At 39.5% G+C, this 27934-nt stretch overlaps 2 protein-coding genes across 3 annotated transcripts in view; one reads left to right on the top strand and one right to left on the bottom strand.

The window, feature by feature from the left end:
* Positions 1-776: 776 nt before the first annotated feature.
* The window catches only part of LOC135710637 (delta(24)-sterol reductase-like), a 210114-nt gene continuing 182956 nt past the window's right edge, over positions 777-27934 (top strand). Inside the window, exons 1-4 of one of the 2 annotated variants that reach the window (XM_065233271.1) lie at positions 777-982; positions 1065-1353; positions 1419-1740; positions 9677-10254. In XM_065233271.1, the coding sequence (XP_065089343.1) occupies positions 826-982; positions 1065-1353; positions 1419-1740; positions 9677-10210 (1302 nt within the window). In that variant the 5' untranslated portion in view covers positions 777-825 and the 3' untranslated portion in view covers positions 10211-10254. Of the gene's footprint in view, positions 983-1064; positions 1354-1418; positions 1741-9676; positions 10360-27934 lie in introns of those variants that run through there. The other variant, XM_065233270.1, reaches the window with a different exon arrangement.
* On the bottom strand, positions 10327-25215 carry LOC135710640 (caspase-like). Its single transcript, XM_065233276.1, has 3 exons — positions 25011-25215; positions 24435-24688; positions 10327-12384 (listed from the first exon to the last, which is right to left on the bottom strand). Exons 1-3 carry the CDS (start codon positions 25115-25117, stop codon positions 11843-11845), a joined length of 903 nt encoding a protein of 300 aa, XP_065089348.1. The 5' UTR covers positions 25118-25215; the 3' UTR covers positions 10327-11842.

The following is a 27934-nucleotide window of genomic DNA, read 5'->3' as shown; positions in this document are numbered from 1 at the left end:
CTTATAATAAGCCTAGAGCTTCCTTTTTGAAACCTAGTAGTAGTCACATAGTCACTAAGAACGGAGTTCCAATTTCCTGGTCAAACCAAGTGAAGCATCTTGGATTAGTACTAGACCAAAAATTAACTTTTAAAGATCACATTGAGAGCATTCAAACCAAATGGAACAAGTAGGCAAAATGGATGTAATGTCGACCTAAATGCCCCTAATTTGGGCTCATACACAAATTCAGCAATCGACTAATTTTCAATAGCGATCAAAAATATCCATTAGTACCGTCCCAATGACGCATCTAGATAGAATTTATAAATAGCAGATTTTTAGCGATGGGCTCAATCTTAGATTCCCATTTCCCCTATATAAAATGTTTGTATTCCCTTATAAACAGGAAATCCAAAGTTTTCCTGATGAATAAACTTCTAATTTTAAACAAGTGTTTAGACCGGCCATGCTTTAAGCTGTTGCACTACCAGGAAACCAGCACTTCAACGAAGAATTGATTTTGAAGTTGCCTCCTTGGTATAGTTCTTCCGAGGTACATAGAATTTCGAATGTTGAGACTTTAGAGCAAATTTTCAACAAAATTATTAATAATACAGGCAAAAATCGTTGCAATCCTCAATAGCAACGAGTAAAAGTTACTCACTCACTGAGTAACCCCACTTTTTGCATTTTTGATTCGAATTCGACTCAGTCACTGAGTTACTATCATTGGCCGTATAGGGTATTTCTCAAATGTATTGATATTAAAATATCTCGATTTCCACGATCTAAAAACACATCCTGTTTCCGCAGGTTCGAAAATGGAAGGAGTCTGGATCGAAGATGAAAATGTGCACGGCACGCCCAGGGTGGCAAACTATGAGCTTTCGAAGACCAATGTACAAACAATCTTCCTATCAGATCAATTGCAATCTCGTAGACATTTTGGATGTCGATACCAATCGCAAGGTTGTTCGCGTTGAGCCACTAGTTAACATGGGTTAGTATTTTATACTGTATTATTATTATTATTATGATTGATTATGCCTTTTAATGCAATATGCCATTTACCTTCCCCAAAGGTCAACTCTCAGAAACTTTGGCACCGCTTGGATGGACTATCCCAATTGTACCTGAACTTGATGATCTGACCGTTGGTGGTTTGGTTATGGGAACTGGCGTAGAATCCAGCTCGCACATCTATGGACTCTTCCAACACATTTGCTTATCGTACGAGCTGGTGCTAGCTGATGGAAGCGTGGTCAAGTGTTCAGAAACGGAAAACTCTGATCTTTTCTATGCTGTTCCGTGGTCGTATGGAACGCTAGGATTATTAACGGCCGTTGAAATTAAAATTATTCCGGCAACAAAGTAATTGATTGGCATTCCAATATATTTCATTACCGCTCAACTAATTAGCATTTTTAATTTTTCAGATACATTCGCTTGACTTATGAACCAGTTGTTGGTCGCCAGAATATTGTCGATAAATTCGAAAGTGCTTGCCGAGATACGAAGAAGAATCACCACGTCGAAGGACTGCAGTATACTCTCGACGAAGCTGTAATTATGACCGGTGAAATGGTCCAAGACAGTGAGGTCGAACTGGACAAGGTTAACGATATTAGTAAATGGTACAAACAATGGTTCTTTGTGCACGTACGTGACATTCTAAAACGCCGAGAAAAGACTTTCGAATATATTCCTCTGCGGGAATACTATCATCGCCACTCGAGAGCTTTGTTCTGGGAAATTCAGGTAAATGGACAATAAGAATCGCCACAATGTAGCCATCGGAGTCTTCTACCTTTGTTTACCTTACCATTCCTGGTTCAACGTCCTTCGATGAGACCGGTCCGGTCGAGGAAATCTTTCGGGTAGAAAGATCATCGTTGTGCTTGCTGGAGTGTGAAATGGTCAAGATCCTAAGAGTTCTGACATTGATGACATTTTTTTTTTTAAGTCTGATGCTTGAAAAAATGGATGATACTTTGAAATTTCATGGATTATCTGAATCCTTAAAATTTCAAAGACTCATAATTGCTTTTAAGTTCCAAGCTCCAACATTCTTCGATGATAGCTGAGTTTGAAAAATGTTGAAGATACCGTAAATTTTTGACTATCTCAGAATTTTGAAAACTTTGTATTTAATTGTTGAAATTTTCTCCCTTCTCATTACTTCTTTATTATATTCTTTCCATATCCAGAGAGTATCGCAACAAAATATCCATATTTGAGGTATCCCATGTCTCAATCCCAGAAAGCAGATAAGAAAATTCCCAAAATCTTGAAAGTAATTTTTAAATTATGTCTGAATTATCTTAATAATTGAAATTCAATGCCGAACCATTCAGTTTTTCACAGAATTCAGCTCAGAATTCTCATGTAAATTCCCTAGGAACTCTTCCTAGGCATTCCCTCCGCATCATATCATATATCTCAACTTGCTCTTAAATTCATTAAGATTATCCTGAACATTTCGTATGAATTCTCTCCAGCATTCCCTAAGTATTCTCCCAAAATGTCATTGGAATTCATCTCAAATTCCCCTGGAACACTCTTTTGAAAAAAAATCTTAGAATTTTTTTGAAATCGTCCTTGTAACTACCCTCAAGATTGGTGTTCACCTTACAATTCCTTTAAAACTATAGGTTTTTAAGGAATAGATAGGGAACCTGGGGTAATACAAAAGCCTCTAAAGAAATGATCGATTTTCAATACTTATTAAACAAAATTATAGATTCCTTTTTAATGTATTTATTCATTAGTATAAATAACCATCTCGATGTTACTACAAACATCCTATGGACATATGAATGTATTATCGTGAAAATAATTTTACAAAATATCTTCTCAAAATAGCATTATTATTTACCGCAAGCTCCACTGATAAAACACAGCACAGTGGTCCAAAATGGGAATTTAGCCGGAGTAGTAATCCTGTAATATTTAGAAATTTGGTATATTTGATAAAGTTTTTCTGCTTGAAAAGTGGTCGTAAACATTAGGGTGGCCCTCAAAATAATTGATATTCAAAAAATAACCTTTTATTTTTGAAAATAAAGACATATAATGTTCAGGAAAATTATAGCTAAGTTAATTTTAAGCAACTTTTTGTAAGAAGTCAATTGATCACTTCTGGATGGCGTTTTCCCTGACATCTGAAAGCTTGCGTGAATTACTCCAATTTTGGACAACTATCGTCCAATCTCAATTCTTAATTGTTCTTCTACATGACAAGTTGTACTCGGCTGTCCTATCCATAATCTCCGAGTACCACCATGGATTTATGAAGAAAAGCTCTACAATTACCAATTTGATGACCTACACTAACACCAACCGATGAACACTCGTGTTTATTTCAGTTACCGTGTGGACGTAATTTGTGATAAGCCCCGGTCCCTTTCAAATTGTATCATTATTTATGTACGGTCCTTATATTTGAAATGACGTTTCACATTCATCTACACGTTAACCAGCGTAAACACATTAATGTGTAAAATTAAAAGGAGCCTACTCATAAAATTTAAACAACAAAATTAAGTACCGACATCGGTGCTGTAGTGGTAAGCGTGATTACCTCTCACCCCAGCAGGCCTGGGTTCAATCCCAGTCGACGCTGCTGGGATGTTCTGAGGCATAACATCTCTGATCGCGCCGAGGATCACGCCTTCCTTCATGTGATGCACTCTCATTGGTGGAAAAATGACAGCACAGCGAACAAAAATAATCGATTAGTTGTTAATCGGGTAATTAAAAAATGGGACATTTCTGATTTTGGTGTGATTATTTTGATAAAAAAGTGCGCAAAATTTCATCTCTGCCGAGGGGGCAGCAAAAGCACAAAATAACCTTGCATGGGGGGGGGGGGTATTCATTGGATGAAAGGTACCGTGGAAGAGGACACTAAAATAGAAAGTTTTTCTTCCGACAGTTTCATCTTAGTATTCTTCTTTGCTAACACTCTGATTGGTAGCATCGAGAAGCGTCAGCGAGTTGATGCAGTGTATATTTACTTCTCTAAAATGGACCCTACACGATTGCTTTTATTGACAATAACCGTATTGTCAATACATTCTATATTGACGTCAATACATCGGTATTGACAATAATTCTGTATTCACATCATCAATATTATTGTCAATAATTCCCCTTCGCGTCAATATATTGATACGTGTGGGGTTCGTTTAAAGGTTCATGATGCTAGATGCGATGCGTTCAGTATACCATCAGGTGCTCCTCAAGGGAGTCACCTGGAACCTCTCATATTCATTTTATTTATAAACGCCGTGTGTGACTACCTGTAAGCTGTTGTATGCAGATGATTTGAAACTTTACCGTGTGATCAACTCGATCGTTAATTGTTGCGCACTTCAAACCGATATCGAGCAACTGACATTGTGGTGTCAAACGAAAGCAATGGTAGCAAACACAGCCAAGTGTAAAGTAATTACCTTCAGCCGTGATCAATCACCGATAAGATTCGAGTACTCGATGAATCATTCGCTGCTTGATAGAGTAAGCTCCATTAAGGATCTTGACCATCTTAGATGGAAAACTGAGGTTTGATGAGCACATATCCATGACAATTGCAAAGGAAATTTCCATACTTGGATTCCTGCGTCGCAATACAGCACAATTCGACAACGTGCACGTCATGAAATCGTTGTACTGTTCTCTGGTTCGTAGCGTGCTTGAATATGGGCTCCGTATCATGCTGTACATGTATCACACGTCGGGAGAAGACAATAACTCTGCATTAAAGCTGCATTACGGTGGCTTCAGTGGACCAATCCCGAAAATCTTCCTCCATACGAACATATATCCGCGCTGATTGAACTTCAATCAATGTAGGTTCCTGCAGAGGATGTTCGTTTATGACGGGCTGAGTAACCATATAGCTTCAGAACATCAATATCCAATTCGCCTACTCCGCAACATTTACTTTTTGTGGACTCCTGGGCACCGCACCGCATACGGATATAACAATCCTCTGGATAGATGATGTAGACTATTTAATGACGTGTATGCGGTATTTGATTTTAATATCAGCAGACAAGTTTTTAAGAATAGAATCAAGTATTTTTAAACAGTGTGTGTGGCTATTCTTCCAAGATGGTGAACAAATAAAATAAAAATAAAATAATGGAATTAGGGTGAACCTGAAAACTTAGCGGCGCCAGTGGTGTAGTGTTAAGCATGATTACCTCTCACCCCAGCAGGCCTGGGTTCAATCCCAGTCGGTGCCGCCGGGATGTTCTGAGGCATAACATCTCTGATCACGGCTTCCTTCGGAAGGGAAGTAAAGCCGTTGGTCCCCGGTTCATAAGTTGATGGGTCGATAGATAGGGTCCAGGTGTGGGAGCTGCCTTCCTGGCGTCGGTAGTATTGGGGCTCAGCACGGAAAACAAGATCGACGGAAAACAAATCGAAGGACAAAAAAACCTGAAAAATTTACTATTTAAGTTCCAAATCTTTTGTTCCAAATTTCTCGTGGAAGTCGTCATCAAGAAACTGTTAGAAATTGGGAAAGAAACACATTTTTGCTCAATAAAGCGAATTGATATATCTTAACGATGAAGCGATATCAACGATGTTTTCTATAAAATTCGCCCTTTGCTAATGTTATTTACTCAGTAAAAGGCTAATAAAGGGTGATACGGTCAAAATTTGGTCAAGGGAAAACGCGTGTAAATCGGTGAAATCGTTTATTTAAAAAATCAAATTAAATTTCTTTTTCAAGTTCAATTAGAATAAAATTCAGGAAAAATATTCAGTTAGGCTTCCGCTTTTCCAAATCCGAATTGCCGGGCCTTACGCTTGACCCCTGCCATCAGATTTTGTACAGCCACCTTGTCCACCTTCTTCGCCGCAGAAAGCCAGTTTGCCTTGAACTGCTGCTCGCCCTTAGCAGTTTTTTTGGTCTTCTTTAGGTTCCGCTTGACAATAGCCCAGTATTTCTCAATTGGGCGGAGCTCTGGCGTGTTGGGAGGGTTCTTGTCCTTGGGAACCACCTGCACGTTGTTGGTGGCGTACCACTCCATGGCCTTTTTACCGTAATGGCAAGATGCCAAATCCGGCCAAAACAGTACGGAACAACCGTGTTTCTTCAGGAAAGGCAGCAGACGTTTATTCAAACACTCTTTCACGTAAATTTCTTGGTTGACAGTCCCGGAAGCTATGAAAATGCTGCTTTTCAAGCCACAGGTACAGATGGCTTGCCAAACCAGATATTTCTTTGCGAACTTTGACAGTTTCATGTGCTTGAAAACATCTGCTACCTTTCCCCTTCCTTTCCCCTTCCTTTCGCCGTATAAAACTCGTAGGTTTCGTCGTCCATTACCACGCAGTCAAACTTCGTCAGCATCGTCGTGTACAGCCTCCGGGATCGCGCTTTGGCCGTCGTATTTTGTTTATCATCGCGATTTGGAGTCACTACCTTCTTGTAAGTCGATAGTCCGGCTCGTTTTTTGGCTCGATGCACGGTTGTAGACGATACACCCAGCTTATTTGCGGCATCTCAGAGAGAGAGGTTAGGGTTTCGCTTGAAACTACCGGCAACTCTCTTGGTCGTCTCAGCGGCTTCCGGTTTTCGATTTCCCCCCGATCCAGACTTCCTGGCTGTCGACAAACGTTCCCCAAACACTTTAATTACATTTGTAACGGTTGATTTGGCAACTTTTAGCGATTTTGCCAACTTTGCGTGCGAGTAGCTCGGATTTTCGCGATGCGCGAGCAAAATTTTGATACGCTGCTCTTCTTGCTTGGACGGCATTTTGACAACTGAAGAGTGAATTCCAAAATCAAAATAGGAGCAACATTCTACACACACACACCTTCAAAATGAGGGGTGTTCAGGTTTTTTAAATGCAAAATTGAAAGAAATACGTCAAGTTGATATTGACCAAATTTTGACCGTATCACCCTTTACACATAATTCTTCAAGTAACTATTAGAAAAAAACTCAACTTGAAATATATTAAACGAAAAAATAGAAGCTCGTATTATTTTACTTTGTTCATTTTTATAAATATATATGAGTACAATTAAAAAAATAAAAAGAAATCACTCTATAATCACTTTTGTGAGAAATTTTAAATATAAAAGCTAGTGCTAAAAACATTTTGTATCAGGAATACCCTAATTCAATTTCTAAAAATGACTCTAAATTATAACTTTAAGAAATTTTCGCTCAACTGCATGAAAGCATTTCGTCGCTCAAACTACCTTTCAATTAATTGTAAACCGGTAACATTTTCATCTCTCTTTTTTCATCGATACTTCAATTTTAAATTTTCGCTCCTTAGTACTCAAACGGTTTCAAATCAGGTCCTGATTAGCCTCCCAAAATTTAAACTCATTTGATAAGAAACTGACTTGGCACAAACTATTCGAAGTTTGTATGGAAATTACTATGGGAAAACCAAACTTTTTGTTCATTGTCTTCTACCCATTTTCCATATTGCTTTCTCGAAAATTTCTGTAACTATTCTTACGGGAAATTTTATTAGCTACAACTTTGCGGAAAATCATTTTTCAGCCAAATGTCAAATTAAATTGCTATTAATTGTTTGAGAGATTGATAATCTTATGGCATGATCATGCAGTTGTTCTGTGGGCAACACTGCATTCTGCAGTGTGACATAGTAGCCATGATATTTGTGCTCTATTCTTCGCACCAGAAACACCAATGTTGCCTGCTGAACAGTTGAATGAGCATAATCATAAGACATCAGTGACTTGAATCAATAATAACTTTGTTCCTTACATTTGATTGAAAAATGGTTTTCAACAAAGTTGTAGCTGAGAAAATTTGCTACAATCACTATTATCATTTTTAAAGCATAGTGATGTGGTAAATTGTTAGATGGATATGAACAAAAACATAAGTTTTCCCATAGTAATTCCCATATAAACTTGAAATGGTTTGTGCCAAGTCAGTTTCTTCCTAAAGTAGTTCAAATTTTGGGAGGCTAAGCAGGACCTAATTTGGAACCGTTTAAGCATCCTCTCTCATGTATAATGCGAAAATATCTCCCTCCGAAAACCAACGAAATAGGGGAATGTCGGCCTAAATGCCCCTAACTTGGGCCCATACATAAATTCAGCAATCGACTAAATTTTCAATAGCGACCAAAAATATCCAGCAATACCGTCCCAATGACGCGTTCATCTAGATAAAATTGATAAATAGCAGATTTTTAGCCATGGGCCCAATCTTAGGCCATTTCCCCTAGCTATTTATGCAACGAGTTGCAAAAAGAAGATTTTATCAACACGAGTCGTAGTTTATCCAACGAGGCTTGCCAGCACTGGATGCCAAAAAGTAGTACTTTTCGACACTGTTATTTTAGTTATGAAAAGTAGGCCATTATGTTATTCAAAACAGTGTCGAAAAGTGACACTTTTCAGTAATGTGTCCTAAAAATGCTTTTTCATCTCCCATTTGACACTGAAAACATACAATTGGCGTTGGCGACGTAACACCAATGGAAAATCCTATAAAAAAAACTGTCATTTTGTGTGTGAAAAATGACAGACTGTTCTTTAAGGCCCAAAGGCAATGTGGACGGAAGCGGAACGGAAACGGAAAGTTTGACAGTTGTCACAAATGACATCAAGAAGCCTAACCGATGTCGATTTGGTTCTAACTAGTTTTCAATCCGACAAGTAAGCTTACTAAGATCGGGCTTTTCCGCTGCCGTTGCCGTTCCGCTTCCGCTGTCATTGCGCTTGGGCCTTTACTCTTTCGCTCCACTGAAAAATCCCATATTACTCTGTGTGTGAAGAGCCAATGCCATCAACGCGAATACGATTTAATATGAAGAGCGAAAAACGCCAATCTAACTTGATCTATTTTAACCGGTGCGTTTCTTTTTCACTACAATTGTTTTTTCGGATAAGTGAGAAGAAGAAGAATAACAAGAAAACCAAGAAAAAGCAATCTGTCAAATCATAACTGTTGTATTGCAGCCCTGCTGGGGTGAAAGGCAATCACGCCACCACTACACCACCGGCGCCGCTAAAATGAGAACATTAAGAGATAGAAAAAAATGTTTCTTTAGCAAAGTTTCTTAAAATTAATTCAGTCACAACTTTGCTCGACCACTGTAACATACGTCATTATTTAAAAAAATAAAAAAAGTTAGTTTTTGAAAATCAGTTAATTTGAGGACCACCCTAATGTTTACAACTAAACAACCTGCTAAATTTCTTTTCTGGCCCACTGTGCACTGGCCAAACTGAGCAGTTATAACATGTTATAAGCCTATCTTGATGACATTTTTCTTGTCGATAATTATTATAACATGTTATACCTAGCTCTGTAGTCTGAACAAGATATGAAGGCAAAAAAGGCACTTAGATGTTACGATTTAACTTAATGTAATGTAGGCTGCATACATGTTGGAGTAAACCATGCGTTGTTTATGGCGGTAGATTCAATGAAAGTGTGTTGCTATTTCGTATGTGAAATTTACGATTTTCAGAGTTGGGAGGACAACATGAAGCTTTAGTTGACCAGGAAAGTCGAACAAATTAAAAAAAAAATCAGCTAAGCTTTTTTTTCATATCCTGTGGTACACCAATATACAAACTCTAGCAAACGCTACCAAAACATTTTTTTTTTTTTTTTATCAATTTTAAACATTTTTGATCCACATAATTCTTCTAACCACAATTATCATACTTTCAGGACATTGTACCATTTGGAAACAACATCATCTTCCGCTACCTGTTCGGTTGGTTATTGCCAGTGAAGGTTTCTCTATTGAAGCTCACTCAAACTGAAACGGTGAAGAAAATGTACGAAAACAATCACATCATCCAGGATCTGCTGGTTCCGACCAGCACTATGAAGAACTGTTGCGAAGAGTTCGATCGGCTAGTGAACGTCTACCCTATATGGTTGTGTCCATTCATGTTGCCCAACAATCCCGGTATGCTCCAGCCAGCCAGGGGAATGGAAAGTGATCTCTACGTGGACATTGGTGTCTACGGTGTACCGAAAGACCGTCGGTTTCATCCGGTGCAGACAACCCGTGCGATCGAAGACTTGGTTGAAAATAGCAAAGGCTTCCAGATGTTGTACGCCGACACATATCGCACCCGCGAGGAATTCCGCCGCATGTTCGACCACGGACTATACGACAAAATGCGCCTGAAGTACAAATGTGAGGGCGCTTTCCCAGAAGTTTACGATAAGGTCAACAAGAATGTTCGGGATTAAATAAAAAAAAACTAGAGAATATTGTTCTTTTGCATTTAATTATAGTCTACTAAAATACGTCGTTTTTAATTTTCTTGATATAAGTAATAGCAATTTTCTGTGTTATCAGCATGCAAAAATATTACTATTCTATTTGTGGAATTTGAATTTTGTGTTTTTTTTTTTAAATTACGAGCTATTTTTTGTTCAGTAACGAGTTCATTTGAAAAATTTATAGATTTAAAATAAATGATCAATACATACTAACAAATTCAGCTTTGAGTTCAATAAAAAATTAGATGAATCAGTGTGTTCTTAAATCTTGTCGAACCGAAAGCCGAATCCAAGGAGAAAATAAGTAGGTAGGTTCAATAAATGCTGTTCAAGATCTACGAAGTCTTTCTTTCATTCGAGTACCTTATCTATACATTCGCTTTTAGTCTTTTGTTTGCCTTCCTTCACAGTTTCGCTTATCCGTTTCCATTAAAATACTACGCATTCGATAAAATTAACCGATTTCATTATTTGTAAAATGTTGTATTTTCTGTCTCTGAGATTGATCCGTAATTGGCAGTTTTGTCCTGCTGAATGGTCTCTTGGTTTTTCTTTGTGTGCTGTGTAGTTCCTAAATCTCGCAGTGTATAAAATCACCTGGGCAAAGTTTCGGTATTGTACCCATTCAACAAAAGGAGCAAACATAATCCATGGAGGATGTCAGTTTAAGTGTTAAAAGTGGCAGAAAAGTAATAATATAGCATAAAACAAGACACAAATTTAGCTAGACTAGACTGCTAACAGAAGTTTTAAAAAATCAAAAACATGTAAACACTTTTATTAAAAATCAATTTGACAAAACAATTAAGAAAATATCTACAAGAGAAAAAAAAATCAAAATTATCAATCTTTTACACCTATGTAAGGGTTAATCGCGATTCAGACCCCAGTTATGGCTAGTGTTTTGTCCCAGATAGTATTGAAAACTAGTGTCATTTTTATTAATTTTTATCTACACACATTTATCAAAAAAAAAAAATATTTTCAATGATCAAGCCACTAGGACTTTAACAAAGCCATTTTAAACTCGGAGGTCCTAACTATCTAGCGACGCTTGGAGATGAACTAGTCAGGTGGCTAAAATATCCTTAATAAAGCTTTAAAAAATCCAGCGATGTACACTTACATACTTGCTAAATAGTGATATTTAAATTTGTGAAACCTTCTTGCAATGACAGATAAACCAGCCTACGGTTGAAAATATCTTTAATAAAGATAACCAAAACCAAACATGCACAACAAAGCAGACTAAAAGCAAATTAAAATAAATTTGAAAATAATTCAAATACACTAAAGCATGTGTACTGAAGCTACAAAAAGGATTTTCCACTATAACAGTAGTCAGGTTTCCTCAATGTCACGTTTATCCTAAAATCTTAAAACAAAAAAAGAGCTAGACTAAAGCTAATGTATGATTATATGAAATCAAAACACGATATACGAAAGGTCAAATCGATCAACAGCCAATTCCTACAGCTAAAGCAAGCCATTCCTGCATATCTCCAAACCGTACAGCAGGTGAAAGAGTAATTTAGAATTTATAGTGCACCTTCAACCAAGTGGTCTTAATCGTACGCTAGGAGGTGCCATGCATCGAAATTACTTTTCAGTGAAACGGAGTAGTCTCGTCAGCATGGTTGTCACGCAAGGAATCTGCTTCTGTTGATGCATCATAGGAATCTCCGGAGTGTTTGATTCAAAGTCGTACGCCACACTTTGAGCAACAAATGTCAAAAGAGTCAGTATGTCGTACTTCTTACCATGTTGGTTCAGTTCCTTGCACAGTGACTGCATGAACCAGGACCCCTTCTGGGTATTGCGCCAGGAGTAGAAACCCGGAATGGTAGAATAGGCGATTAGAAAATCGGCGTGGGCCGGAATTTTGTAGCTCATCGAGCCGGCACTGTCCGTTTCGGTGCGCCCCGCTAAGGTGACGCCTGCATCGAGCTGATCTCCCTGGCAAGCCTGAATGAAGAATATTTTCGGCTTTCCAGCCAGCGTAGGGCAGCGATTGGCAGTAAAGAAGGACCAGATTATATCCAACTTGTATTGGCAATCCTTTGCATAAATGTAGCCCAGCTCACCATGCGAAAGGATTGTAATGGATACACAATCGTGGTCCGAGTGGTCCATCATGGCAACTGAAAAACACAAAACAAAACAAGATTGTAAGGGACTGTTCATAAACGAAACATTTTTTTTTTAAGATTCCAAGACCCTTCCAGACCCCTTTGCAAGGACAGTTGTTATTTCTTTTGTTTTTACGTAGGACTACGTCTTTGTGGACTATAATATGGTGCAAATAAAACATAATGTGTGACGAAATAGTGTCCGGTTTTGAACGTGTTAATCCCGCCACGTCCAATGGCCCGACGAGCCCCAGCAGCCCCACCGCTACCACTGTGACGGACGCATACACCTCAACGCGACCACACCCGTGTGTTGGTCAGAGGATCGTCGATCGTATGAAAGTCAAGCGGTCGACGGGTAAAATATGTAAACAAGCCAGAACAATAGCTGAATCGAGGAAGTAAAAAGTAAAATTAATTCTACTCGCAAGTGGTGTTACCTTAATCTACCTAATTTATACTGTTAAACTTAAATACTATCACTATCTAACGTGTCGATTGAACTAGACTACAGTATCTTGATTAACTTATAATACTTTGAACTTATCTAAGGTGAGAACTAGCTGGAAAATTAGTGAAATTATAACTAAACATATCTATATATACATCTAATAGCTACCTACAGCTGAAGAAAACCTTAACTTATAACCATAATATCTTGCTCTATGCAAACTAATTACTGCGGAACGAATCACCAAAAGTAAGTGTAATGCAATATTTATATTTGTGCACGAAACATAACATTGTCCAATGTTCTCAGGAATTTGTAATTTTTTCCATTTCGATCAATCTGCCGGAATAAAATTCACGGATTCAAAAGATTCGTTTTTACCGCCCAACATCTTACAAATTCTTTTGTGGTAAACTTTACGATGTCTGGCAAGGGATCGAAGTCTGGATCGGCCAAAGGCGACCTCGCTAGAACTACGCTCACTGATCGTCGGGAAGACGGAGCGAGCGCGATTTATTCGTCAGCGAGGACCTCGTCTGGCATAGCCGACCCAATAGTCAACACAACTGCAGTTGCTCCTATCAACAGCCCCATTGTCGCTGCGAGTGCACCGAATGCTGCAGCGGTCGCGACGTGCGATGAAGTGGGTTTGACGAACCAGGTAGCCAGCGCATTGCGCACTGCAGCAGTAGTCTCGGCTGATCCGGTAAGGACAGGAAATCCCCCTCCTACCCCCCAGGTAAATGATGACGTTGTTGCAAATAAAGTGTATGCCATGAAGAAAGGAGCAGTTCCGAAGCAATCGGCTTCGACTGTCAACCCTAAAGTTAAATCTGTCCTTTCCAATCTACACGGAAAGGACGTTGTCAGACGCAATCCGGTACGTCATGCGCGGGCATATCGGTTCAATAGCTGTGAGTTGTGTGCAGAAAGTGATAATAGTAGAATGGTGCAGTGTGATGGTTGCGAGAGATGGTTCCACTTCTGCTGCGTGGAAGTTACTGAAGGAATAGCAGAAGTTAGTTGGAACTGCCCAGTGTGTCCAGTAGGGCAGAGCGAAGTCCAACAATCAACCCCAGCGAAAGACGTCCAAGCAGTAGTGCAGGCTGCTAATCCAACCCCAAAGGACTCTGGCGATGCGAAATCAAGCGGAAAGAAAAGCAGCAAACGGAGTGAACAGCGGAAAATTGACTTGAAGCTGCAGAAACTCGAGGAGCAGAGGAAGCTGGAACAAAAGTTCCTGGAAGAAAAGTACAGAATTTTGGAAGAGGTGGAAGATGACAGTGAGACGGATTTGGACAACGAGGATCTCGAGAAAATGTCTACAGTTTCGCAATGGATCAAAGATACGGAACGCGGCGGAGTAGTTCAAGACTCTGGAGTCGAAGAATAGAATCTTTCGGAAGAACCGAGGTTTCCACCTGGACTCGCCGATCAGTCAGTAGTGGTCGACCAACGACAAGTAGGACAGCAACATCGTTCGCAAGGAGGGCGGCGTAACACCATACCAGATTTCGCTCCCGAACAACGTTCTACGCCACAGACGCGGCTTCGTCCAACGGATCCTACCTCTCAGCGTTACTCTACGTTCCCGGCATCCATGTTAAGACCGCAGTTTCTCCCTCGACCATCAGTGACCGGTCCAACGCTCACGGCAATGGAACCTGAACCAATTCCTGTCGAGGAGACCATATGTATCCTCAACCGAAGCCAGATGGCCGCCAGGCAAGCAGTATCTAAGGACTTGCCTGAATTCTATGGAAACCCCGAGGACTGGCCACTTTTCTTCTCGATGTACACCTCATCAACACAGATGTGTGGCTTTTCCAATGAAGAGAACATGCTTCGTCTACGTAAGTGCCTAAAAGGAAAGGCACTGGATGCTGTAAGATGTCGGTTGCTACATCCTTCCAACGTGTATGGTGTCCTTACAACACTGAAGATGCTCTACGGCAGGCCAGAAGCGATCGTTCAAGCAGCGATAAGGAAAATTCGTTCAGTACCACCCCCGGAGATCGATCGTCTAGAGAGTCTGGTCAACTTTGCGCTCACTGTCGAAAATTTAGTAGCAACGATAGAAGCCTGTGGGGTACAGGACTTCGTGTACAACGCCTCACTCAAGCTCGAGTTGGTAGATCGATTACCGTCGATGCTGAAGCTGGACTGGGTGAAATACACTAGAGGCAATCCGGCCACAAATCTCGCGGACTTCAGTACCTGGTTATACTCCATGGCGGAGGATGCAAGCGCAGTCATGCAGACGTCCATCAACGCTCCACGAAGTCGAGTCAACAAGAAAGATGGATTCATCAACGTCCACACCGAAACTAGCAACGATCGATCCGGATTCTCTGCAGCTCCAGCTAAAGATACGCGTACCCAATCGAGAGATTCTCCAAAGGAATGCCTTGTATGCAAAGGTTCTTGTCCGTCACTTGCTAAGTGCAAAAGGTTCGTCGAGCTGAGCTACGAGTCGAAGTGGGCAGTAATACGGGAAGCAAAGCTGTGCCGTAAGTGTCTTCGCAAACACAACGGCACCTGCAGACAGCAAAGCAAATGTGGAGTTAGAGAATGTACCTACCTGCACCACCCTTTGCTTCACTCCGAGAGAACCGAAGCCTCCAGAAACGGCTCCCGGGTGGAAGCTGCTACGAACACCAGTTGTAACGTTCATCAAGGGCAGACAAACGACGTGCTATTCCGGATTGTTCCAGTTGTGCTCCACGGTCCGTCGAAGATGATTCAGACGTACGCTTTCATCGATGATGGGTCCGAGCTAACCCTCATGGAGCATTCTCTTGCACAGGAGCTTGGGTTACAAGGACCAAACAAAGCACTCTGTTTGAAATGGACAGGTGGTAGCAGAAGAATGGAGAACGAATCTCAAAAGGTAGAGGTGGTCATCTCTTCTGTGAGAAATACATCCCAAAAGTACAAACTGGCGGATGTTCGGACTATACATGAGCTGAAACTCCGGCCACAAACCCTGATAGCTTCGGAAATGCAGAGTCAGTATAGTCATCTCACTGGGATCCCCTTCGATTCCTACACTGAAGTAAGTCCGCGAATCCTGATTGGACTGGATAACGCGCAACTTGGGCATGCGTTCAACAGTCGCGAAGGAAAACCATCCGAACCGATTGCCGTCAAAACCCGTCTAGGATGGATCGTGTACGGGAGCTGTTCGTCCAATCATCTCGGAAATCATGTAAACTACCACGCTGTACAAGCGTGCGAGTGTAACGAAGGTTCTGACGAAAGTCTCCATGCAGCAATGAAAAACTACTTCACTCTCGATAGCATGGGCATCTCTAAGCCTGACAAGTTACCGCTCTCCGTAGACGACCAGCGTGCTATGGACATTCTGGAAGTGGTGACACTACCCAAGGACGGCCGCTATGAATCAGGCCTTCTTTGGAAGTATGACGCAGTGCGGCTTCCCGATAGTAAAGCTATGGCTCTCAGGAGATGGGAGTGTTTAGAGCGGCGGATGAAGAAGGACGAAGGATTGGCGGAGGCACTACGTGCAAAAATGGCCGAGTACGTCCAGAAAGGGTATGTCCGGAAGCTGAGCGGAGATGAACTGAGGCATCGTCAACCGCGTGAGTGGTATCTGCCAGTGTTTCCGGTCTATAATCCCAACAAACCCGGAAAATTGAGGTTGGTTTGGGATGCAGCAGCTACCGTCCAAGGAATCTCCTTGAACTCGGTTTTACTGAAAGGACCCGATCAATTGATGTCTCTACTGTTAGTCTTGATTCAGTTCCGGGAGTTTCGAGTCGCGGTATGCGGGGACCTACGAGAAATGTTCCACCAGGTGTTGATGAGGGAGGAAGACCAGCATTGCCTGCGATTCTACTGGAAGGAAGATGCGGAGGATGGTGCGCCGGATGTGTATGTTATGAAAGTGATGACATTTGGCGCCTGCTGTTCGCCTACGACAGCCCAGTATGTTAAAAATATCAATGCGAAACGATTCGAACACGAGTGCCCGCAAGCCGTCGATGCCATTGTGAGGAAGCATTATGTTGACGACATGCTTGCCAGCGTCGAAACGGAGGAAGAAGCTGTAAAGCTGGCACAGGACGTGAAACGCATCCATGCCGCAGGAGGTTTCGAAATGCGAAATTGGCTGTCCAATTCATCGACCGTACTGGCGTCCCTGCAGGCGGCAGCGACTAACGAAAAGAACCTCAGTGCTGGAGAAGAAGGAAACGTCACCGAAAAGGTGTTAGGCCTTTGGTGGAATACGACTACGGACTGTTTCACTTTCAAGTTGTCTCCAAGGTACGACCAGGACCTGCTGTCCGGGGACCGTCGACCCACTAAACGTGAGGTGCTTCGAACGCTTATGATGATGTTCGACCCGCTTGGCCAAAAATGCATGAACGAAAGGGCAACTCCACAACCGCCGACCATGAGTGATCTGCCGCCATCACGTCTGGCTGCGTACTCTCGTCCGTTCACGCATATGGGGGTGGATTATTTCGGGCCGATCATGGTATTCGCCAACCGTAAAACAGAGAAACGCTGGGTGTTGATAGCTACCTGCCTGACCATCCGCGCCATACACCTGCAAATTGCACACACTCTAAATACCGATTCCTGCATCATGGCTCTACGCAACGTCATAGGTAGGAGGGGTACACCGGCGGTCATCTATAGTGACCAAGGAACTAACTTTCGAGGCGCTAGTAAGGAGCTGAAGGCCGCTATGGAGAGTTTGGATCAGGAACGCTTGATGATCGAGTTCACGACTCCTCACACCAGCTGGAGTTTCAATCCACCAGCCTCCCCGCACATGGCGCACATGAGCGTACAGTACAGTCAAACAGAACCTCGGGAAGATCCTGCCAGCCAGCACGCTATCGTACGAAGTCCTTGAAAACCTGCTCATAGAAGTCGAAAACGTGGTTAACTCACGACCGCTGACCAGCATTCCATTGGAAGACGACGAATCCCCGGTGCTCACACCGAACCACTTCTTGCTGGGATCGTCGAACGGTTTGAAGCCGTGGCTACCTTTCGACGACAGTCCTGCGGTACTCAGGAACTGTTGGCAACGCTCTCAGACCTTGGCCAACCAGTTCTGGAGACAATGGGTTCGAGATTATCTGCCGTCGATCACTCGCCGAACCAAATGGTTTGGCCCAGTGAAACCCATCGAAACCGACGACATCGTCGTCATCGTGGACCCAAACTTTCAGCGAAACTGCTGGTTAAAGGGACGCGTAATAGCAACGAAGCCAGGAGCCGACGGCCAAGTGAGGTGCGCAACCGTCCGGACCATTAGTGGTATCTATGAGCGTCCAGCCGTGAAGCTCGCCGTGCTAGACGTAGGCGTCTGCAAGGATACGCCTCAGGACGACCATCGGCGCATTCCGGGAGGGAGTGTTAATCCCGCCACGTCCAATGGCCCGACGAGCCCCAGCAGCCCCACCGCTACTACTGTGACGGACGCATACACCTCAACGCGACCACACCCGTGTGTTGGTCAGAGGATCGTCGATCGTATGAAAGTCAAGCGGTCGACGGGTAAAATATGTAAACAAGCCAGAACAATAGCTGAATCGAGGAAGTAAAAAGTAAAATTAATTCTACTCGCAAGTGGTGTTACCTTAATCTACCTAATTTATACTGTTAAACTTAAATACTATCACTATCTAACGTGTCGATTGAACTAGACTACAGTATCTTGATTAACTTATAATACTTTGAACTTATCTAAGGTGAGAACTAGCTGGAAAATTAGTGAAATTATAACTAAACATATCTATATATACATCTAATAGCTACCTACAGCTGAAGAAAACCTTAACTTATAACCATAATATCTTGCTCTATGCAAACTAATTACTGCGGAACGAATCACCAAAAGTAAGTGTAATGCAATATTTATATTTGTGCACGAAACATAACATTGTCCAATGTTCTCAGGAATTTGTAATTTTTTCCATTTCGATCAATCTGCCGGAATAAAATTCACGGATTCAAAAGATTCGTTTTTACCGCCCAACAGAACGCTTATAACATGGTCATTTATGAATGAAATTCAATTTTAATCACACCATTTTATTCAGATTGAATTGAAGAATTGTTTGGTATTATGATGATAGTTGTTTATCAATGGTTATCTATAGAAAATTGAAAAACTTTTTAGCCGTGATCAACCAATCACATGCTCGCTCGCTATGACTATCGAGAGAACAGAGAGATGCCACATATACAGATTTATCTGTAGTCATACAGTTTTTTCTTCAATATTTTGATACAGATATGGTCCTGTGGTATACACAGATTAGATTTTTTTAGAAAATATACAGATTTTTCACATAAGTAGAATTTTCTTTATATCATTTTTTACATACATTAATTTCGATGAATAATCGAAGAAGAAGAAGATAACTATACAGGTTGAGTGGTACCATGAGCCCCTTCTCGGAACGAGTGTATTGTTAGTGGGTGGTAGACCACTATCATCATCATCATTAATTCTGATAAATAATCATTTCTTCCTTTTAAACAGCTTGAGCATTTTGATGATGCAAATCGGTTTATTCACTAAATAAAATAAAATTGTATTATATTCCATATCTTTGAATGGATTTCTGATGCTCATTCTGACGTTCAGATGTTCTGATTTCAGATTTCTCGTTTCCCATTTTTCTTCTCTATCAATTCAAGAGTATTGCACATCGGATCACACTACTGTTGATGGATTTGAAATGTTTTGCATTTCAATGCTATGTGAATGCAAGGTAAACATCGAAAACATGATGTGACTTCATCCTTATCAGTGATGCCTCAATACAGGAATTGTAGGAAAAAAATATTTGAAAATTCAAAAATCCTTATTTTATGATGTCTAATTATGATAAATAATTTCGATTTTCAACACACCACACAAATCGATTTTTTTTACAATTTTTGTAGGACTTCATTTTGGACAGAACATTCTATTATGGAACAGCATTCATAGTTTCATGGGTAAGCTAGCATTGAAGATGTGTTTATTTTCAAAAAATTGGAAGTGACACTCTTGCCTTGGTGAACGTCACATTCTCTTTTGTTTTTTTTTTTCGAGAGTTTACCAACTGGTTAGTATCTAGGTGGGCTCTCCATATAATACACAATACTAACAGAAGACTTAAAATTATAGGCTAATATTATATTGCTGATATAAATAACTTTGATGAAAAAAAGCAAATGCAAAAAATAAAACTTGACAAATCATCGTCAATCCCCTCATTCTTGGTGAACGTCACATTCTCAATACAAAAAAATAATGTCAACCGATGGGAAATTGTAATGGGTGCCCGTAAATTTTCGACAATATATAAAAAAAACCAAAAAAACCTACTGTTTTTACTATAGAAAAGGGAGGATGAGTGAAATCAACATATTTAATGCCTCATGTTAAAATCTAATGATTTCATAATTCCGATCAACATTTTATATATGTAGGCTGTGCCACCCGCTAAGTTGGCTCATCTAGGGTCTAACCCCTTAGTCTATACACCTACTGTCCTTCCCGTATCACTTGTCAGCTCGTGCGATACTCTAGACACACATGGGTGGTCGTATCCGAGTCCTCCCCTGGGTAGGCTCGTGTCCGTTTAGGTTCTGGTATATTAACTTATCTCTATGCATGGTAATTTTACTTTACAACTCACCTTTTGATTATAATATTGATAATACTGAAACTATATGAAGTTTAGTGATCATTATTAGGTTGTGCTGCGATGGAGTAGTAATTGAAGGAAATGAGGTTCTGGTGTAGTTGATTGGCTTAAATAGGAAAATCATGCAAGCACACACTTTTTACAATTGTTATGCTACTTGCTACGTCCAGTATAAATTGGCTGTCTCCAACCGGCGTGATCCTTTCGGAGTGCTTACTCTTTCCTATGCATGTCTTATTTAATTCTTCTTTTCTTGCTCATTGTTTCTCGCTATTTTTCCTCCTATTGAACACCTGGCCGTGTTCCCATTTATTCTCAGGCAGGTAATATTGGAACATGAGAGGAAGAAAGAAATATCTAGAACAAGTTAAGTGCAAGCCGCACGCGTTGGTTAGTCGTTTGGGTCATGGTATTGTGTTCCCTATTTTATTTGCCTCTATTTCGCTCTTAGATCGCAACGCTGGACTCGCCCCCCCCCCCCCCCCCAAACTATTGTGGATGAAAACGAAAACCCATATTTGGTAACCTCTCGTGAGCTGTAATGCAAAGGATATTAATAACAAACTAATCTAGAACTGGGCTTAAACATATAACATTTTCGTAGACTGATAATGATTAATATAGTATTAATAATGGAAAATGTATGAAGAAAAAAACGTTCCCTACCAATAAAACTATTACTCTATGCTAATCTGAGCTATTTCAAAATGGGAATTCGCAAACAACATGCTCAGAAACTATACCCGATCTCAACAAACTCTACCGTAATTAAAAAAGTTGAACTACTCGGTAAGATTTTGGCATTTCTATTTAATTGATTTAAGCTACTTTATATCGAGCTCTTTATTAGAATTGCAACATGTGAATAATGCAGAACAAGTTTGAAGTTTTTCTAGAGCCAAAATGGTTTTGAAAGGAAGGTCAAACTACCACCGAACAGCTCAGCCGCTCTGAATCCTTCAAGTGTGAACATTATGCTTTCACTAACCGGTCCCTCCGCGTTCTGCCTCTGTTAACCCAAAAACCTTATTCAAGGAGTATAATATAGAGAGTATAAAATAAAATAGCCACCTGCATTCAGACATCATTCAGACATTACATGGCCAGACTTCAGCATCAACTAGTGGGCAGTGCACTCTCCATGTTCCCTTTAATCTAGGTCCTTTTTAGGATTATATATGCAAAATTCAAATTTGGCCAATGTCCACTGAAAATAAATAAAACTACTTTATGACTTAAAGTGCAATGAATGAGTGTTAGTTTCGGGATCATTTTATTGTTAGAGTTATGTTAATTTTGATCCGTAATCATTAGTTGCAGGCAGTGGTTGTTAGATCATGTGACACTGTGAATACTACTATGTTAGATGTATGATTCGTCAAGCTTATACAACTCAATATTTCAATTGAGATAAACTATTTAATTTTTGTTTTGTTGCGTGACAGCTTTGTTTTCAAGACTTGACACATTTAAATAAATTTTGCTTCTACGTTTGACAATATAGCAGAAGGACGAGCTTATGTTGGCAGCATAAACACTGGATTCCGTGTGTATTGTTTCAAGATAAATATAGAAAAAATGCTGTGACTTGTGCGTGTAGATACATCCGCGTGGTAATTCTATTGAATAAGTAAATCCGTTTCGAACGAAATAGCTAAATTATGTAAGTTACGAAAACCGCGCAAAATAGTATTCCTAACTATTATCTTTGTTTCAGTGCACGTAAGCGTACTACAACGCGGCTCTCAAACAAAGGAGTAACAAGTGTGATACTATCACTGCCAGACTAGATTTTTGGTTCTTGCATGCAGTGGTGCCTATGGCACCATTCTATCGCGGCATGAGCAAGCAACGCCGGCCATAAACCTACCGTCTCCAACACTCCACTATAAAGTATGAAATTAAGCCCTCCCACCAGCAACAAGGAGCAAAAACTAGCCAAGGGGAGCGTGAGATAAACTATTTATCTTATTATTTCAAAAGCAGACATAAAATTACAATTATATGCAAATGCAAAATAAAACTTGACAAATCATCGTCAATCCCCTTATTCTTGGGCGGGGCCTGACGATGTGAATCTGATTTTGATCAGTGAACGGGCACCATATGTTACATTCTTTCACTATGAACCTGTCATTTCTAGCCTATCTGAACTATTTCTTAAATGGAAACCATAACATGGGTTACGCTCCCCATAAGCGGGCCCTCCGCATCCTATCTCTGTCTCAAACGCCAAATGCCTGTCTTATCTCAAATGCCAAATGCCAATGGTTTGAATGTATCAATATATAAATTGGAAATGAAGTTCAATCAAATAAAACCGTAACACACTCAATTGGCCTAGCTTCAGAATCGTCCAGTGGGCAGTGCACCCTACACTTCAAGTTTCCTTTCTTTCAAATTCACCCATAATTTGTTATTTTACTTATTGAGTGTTGATTAATCACAATGATACAATGTGACAGAGCAAGGACTGGAGGTTACTAGAGTATTAAATAATCTAGGTCCTATTTAGGGTTCTATAACATTACCCAGAAAACCATTCCCCAGAATCTCATTTCCCAGAATGCACCATTCCCCAGAATGCACCATTCCCCAAAAAAGTATTCACCAGAATGAACCATTCTCCAGAAAAGCATTCCCCAGAAAAGTATGCCATGTCTGTATTAGATTGACTATTTTTGTTTATTATAGTCACTCCTGGAATCTTCTTTCGCGTATATAAAAAGAATAGAAAAACTTCTTAATGGATCAAGGCGTTTTCCTTTCTTTGAAAATATAAGAAAAGGAAATAATTAATTCTTTGCATAAACGATAAAGATGGGAATATTCCCTTCTTTGAATATATAAAAGAGAACATCTTTAATTCGTTAAATATATAATAAAGATGGGAATATTCTGTCCTTTGAAAATTTAAGAAAAGGTAATCATTAATTCTTTGAATATACGATAAAGAATGGAATATCCCCTACTTTAAATATGTAAATAATATGAAAAAGAAGGGAATATTTCCTTCTTTGAAAATATAACAAAAGGAAATAATTAATTCTTTTGATGTACGATAAAGAAGGGAATATTCCCTTCTTTGAATATATAAAAGAAAACATCATTAATTCGCTAAATATATGATAAAGGAGGGAATATTCTCTTCTTTGAAAATATAAAAAAGGAAATAATTAATTCTTTGGATGTATGATAAAGAAGGGAATATTCCCTTCTTTTAATATATAAGGAAAATATATAATCAAAAGCTTTTCGCAAAGGATTCGGGGTAATGACCATTTGGGATAATAACGAGTGGAATAATGTTATAAATTTGTAATCGGTAGTTCAACGTTCCATGCACCGATTTTTTAATCCATCACGAGAAATTCTACAACTCAGGTCGAACAATTCTTCGATAAGGTTTAACAGTTTCCGACTGGTTGAATTGGAGTGCATAATAGACCCTGACTTATTAAATGATGAACGAAGTGCTCGAAAACTTGAAGGTTGTCATTTTTTAAAGAGCTAAAAAATGGTTTGGAATTGATAAATAAATAGTTCCATAAAAGTAAACATAGTGTATTATCAATAGTAAAAAAAAAAGAAAAGTGAAAATTACTAATTTCATCATCTTTTCTGGGGAATGCTTTTCTGGGGAATGGTACATTGTGGGGAATGGTGCATTCTGGGGAATGGTTTTCTGGGGATGATGTTATAGATGTTACAGCTGAAAAAATCAAATCTGGCCAACACCACAAAAAATGACGAATATTGCGTCATAAATCAAAACCACCTTGAAAAGGCTTTTGAGGCAAGTTTAGGTGGTTTTGATTTTTGACTGCCCTATAAATAACACCCACTAAACATGTCTTCGCGAATGACCATCAAAGTTGCGTGGCCCCTTAGGGAGTTCATGACAAAATTCCATTTCGCTATGAACTTACCTTTTTCCACCTCTTTCTGCACTTCTCTTAACTTCAAATCCTTGTACACGCGAACATCAAAGTCCAGACACTTGAGCGTAGAGGCCAAATTCTCGCAATCGACGTTGGTACCAGTTCGAGCCTTCAGTTGGGGAATTTCAAAGTGTTCGTGATTGAATATCAGAGCCAAGCCGCGCTTCAAGTGATTCATGTTATATTCCGATGCATAACGATCCACTGGCATGCGCGCATTGAGGCGATTTCCATAACTATCCCTGGAAAACACATTATTATTAATCAAAACAAACAATCCTTTGTAATAAAAAAAAATCGGATTCGAGCCAGACGAAATAGTAGGTCATCAGGAAGCGCAACCAAGCACAACGGAACAGAAACAGAAGCCAGTGCATTGTATCGCAATGCTTTCTGACGCTGTGTTCTTTGTTTTCCGATTTTTGTTTCCATCACCCCATCCTCGAAGGACTAAAGAAAAACAAACCGTCTGTCATGACCTACGTATAACTTCCAGGTATAAAATCCTTCAACAACTGTTCCTGATCCTACAGAAGAAAGAGAAGATGGGAAAATCATACTTACAGGCCATTTCCGTGTCCTAAAGCGTCAGCAACATCCGTAAAATTGTTGGTTTTATTTGAATCTTGGAGTGGCAGTGCTTGATCCATAATAAGATCTGTTTCACTCATTTTTGAATGGAATCCTTTTTCTCCAACCACTAAAACTTTACTTTGATCGATAAGATTATTGGAAAATTATTTCACAATCGCTTTTTGTACGTGTTAACACGGATGCAAAATAGAGAAGAATGATGCGCTTTTCCCAGAATCGTTAGAAGGCGTTATGTTTTCATGCACCATGCAAAAGTGCATTAGATCCCCCCTGTGAAAAAAATCTACACGGAAAAAACGAATCATCTCAAAATAAAGTCTTTTGAAAACACCGAGGGGTTTCTACTATAGTCTACACTAAAAAAATTCTAAACTTAATGTTTATTTTGTCTGTACACATAATTTTTAAAAGATATTCAAAACATTACACACTAATCCAGCATTTAGTTGTTCGGTATTTTTTTGTACTGGGCTTAAACGGTAAAACGAAAGATTTACTGAAAATTCAGTTTAAATCAGGTGAATAACCGATGTTCTGTAAAACACAAACTGAACTTCGGTATCGTTTGATGCAAAATACTGTACACAGAATATTTATTTACTGAGAAAGTCGTTATTTTCCAAATTTTCGTGATTTCACGAAAAGTCAGTAAAAATAATTACTATGCACAAAGTAGTCTTTATTTTTTTACCGACTGGTCAGCAGAATAGCCACCTTGTTTTACCGACCACGAATTGTAAAACTCTAAACTGTCAATTTTATTCCCGCCGCCATTTTAGCTTCAGTAAAATCCGGGAGCAAGTGTTTAATCGCGCGGTTTTGTTAAAACTTGAATTATATCATGACGGAACTGAGAAAGCTCGACAGTGAAATTGAAGTACTATTTCGTTAGTACCAACAATTATTATTTACTCTTTTTGCAGTTCCTTGATCTCCAACAAATTTTGATTAACAAAATGGATGTTTGCATTGTTTGCTTTCACTGTCGACGCGCTATTCCGGGGTACGTCAAGGGATTAAGTCGTCATATTAATTGGCATATTATAAACGGTGAATTGCACCAGGATTCATGCTTTTATGACTGCAAATTCACTACTTTTAAATTAACTGGGTAACACGGTATAATAATGAACCAAATAACTGTCTTTTCAGTTAAATTGCAGCAAAATAAACAAAAAGAAACTACTGGGTTTTCCAGTATACGCAACTCGAACCAATTACTGAATGAACAGTTATTTTTGACAGATTGACTTTACGGACAGTTCGGTAATGCAAATTATTTCTGTGATGACTACCGGGCGATCCGCAATTCAAAAACCCAGTAAAATTTTACTGACTCCAGTAATCTAAAGTTAGTGTGTATGTTTATATGTGTAAACATAATTTTTATAACAAACCCCTTACCTACTATAAGGTAATGCCTTGTTCAGACTACAGAGTTATAACATGTTATAGCACTATCTTGATGGTGGTTTCCGTGTTGCAATTATTTGACAACCGTTATAACATGTTATAACTCTCCAGTCTGGACAGCGTTTAACCTATAACACGTATATGCGTGACAAATTTTATTTATATGTGTGCTGCCTAGGGGTAAGACAGCTTTTGATAATGAGTCATACTGGAGTAAATTTTGAGTAACTCTGAGTAACTCGAGTTGCTCAATATTCAATGACATAGCAACCTGTTTGTTTTGTGTGCATTCCACGATTGTCAAGAAAAGACGTTTGACGATGAAAAGCTATGTCCATCATTCAACAATATTATATACCAGAATGCCATCCACAAAACCTGTGTCGCAGCATGCAAAATCTGTGTATGCTTATTATTGGTTGACGATGATAATTATTGGATTTTCAAGTGAACATGGAGTTGTACCATAATTTAACGTCTTGATGATGCACATGGTAGGCAATCCATTGTGAACATTTTGGCAGATTGCATACCAACCAACAAAATTCAAAACGTTTCAGTTGCCCATAAAAGTTTCACTTCACGTGGAATCAAAGACTACGGCTTTGTGATTCCCAGGACTGTATTGTCCACGAATGAAAACCGATGTTTTTAATGGTAGTACTTATTGTCTCCCTTCGCATCGCGTTTCACTCGTGACTGTGGAGGGAAATAATCATTGAGGAGTTGCAGTTTTCCATGACGGGCATCTGTTAATATTAAAACCTTTTCACTAAGTTTAAATCGGGATTGATGGAAAGATCATTGTCTAGTCACATATAACAATTTACTGCTCTATAAGAACAATTAAAACTAGAATTCGCAACTCATTTTAACTTATTTATATAAGATGCTGAAATTAACAATTGAAATAATACATCCTTGGCAACCCATCATAAATCACGCCAAATATCGGGTTCGTTTCTCGGGATCATATCAGAAATATCTTTTGCTGATTTTCAATTTTATTGTCCATCATAGTTGAGACCACGCATATAAGAGTAAAAATTCACACTGAAAAGAAATACACACGGATTAATGAGTATTTGATGCAAGAATACAAAATAAAATACGGATATGATCACTCCGACACTCTGACAGATAATGTATGTTTATACTAATTTAATTTTTAATTTATGGATGAATATGAGACTGCTTAGATCACTTTTGAGTAAATATGAGTTACTCAAATTTACTCGCTGAGAAAATATTAACTCTGAGTACAGCCGTCTTGCCCCTAGTGTGCTGCCATAAAAATTATGGTTCGAATCTTATAAATGAAAGTTATGTGTTTTCACACATAATGGTTAAGTGATTCAATTCAGTGCACACTATTAATATGGCGTCAAACAATAAGTTTGCACAAATTGTGCTAAATCGTCTCCATCTATCAACAAAACTTGAGCATTCTCAAAGGTAAATAATTATTTATCTCATTTATC

This window comes from Ochlerotatus camptorhynchus, unplaced genomic scaffold, assembly GCF_037179485.1.
Source record: "Ochlerotatus camptorhynchus isolate MF236.1 unplaced genomic scaffold, CSIRO-AGI_Acam_v1.1 ptg000394l, whole genome shotgun sequence".
Classification (NCBI taxonomy): domain Eukaryota; kingdom Metazoa; phylum Arthropoda; class Insecta; order Diptera; family Culicidae; genus Ochlerotatus; species Ochlerotatus camptorhynchus.
The sequence above is the reverse complement of the archived record's forward strand: the minus strand, read 5'-3'. Positions and strand labels throughout refer to the sequence as shown.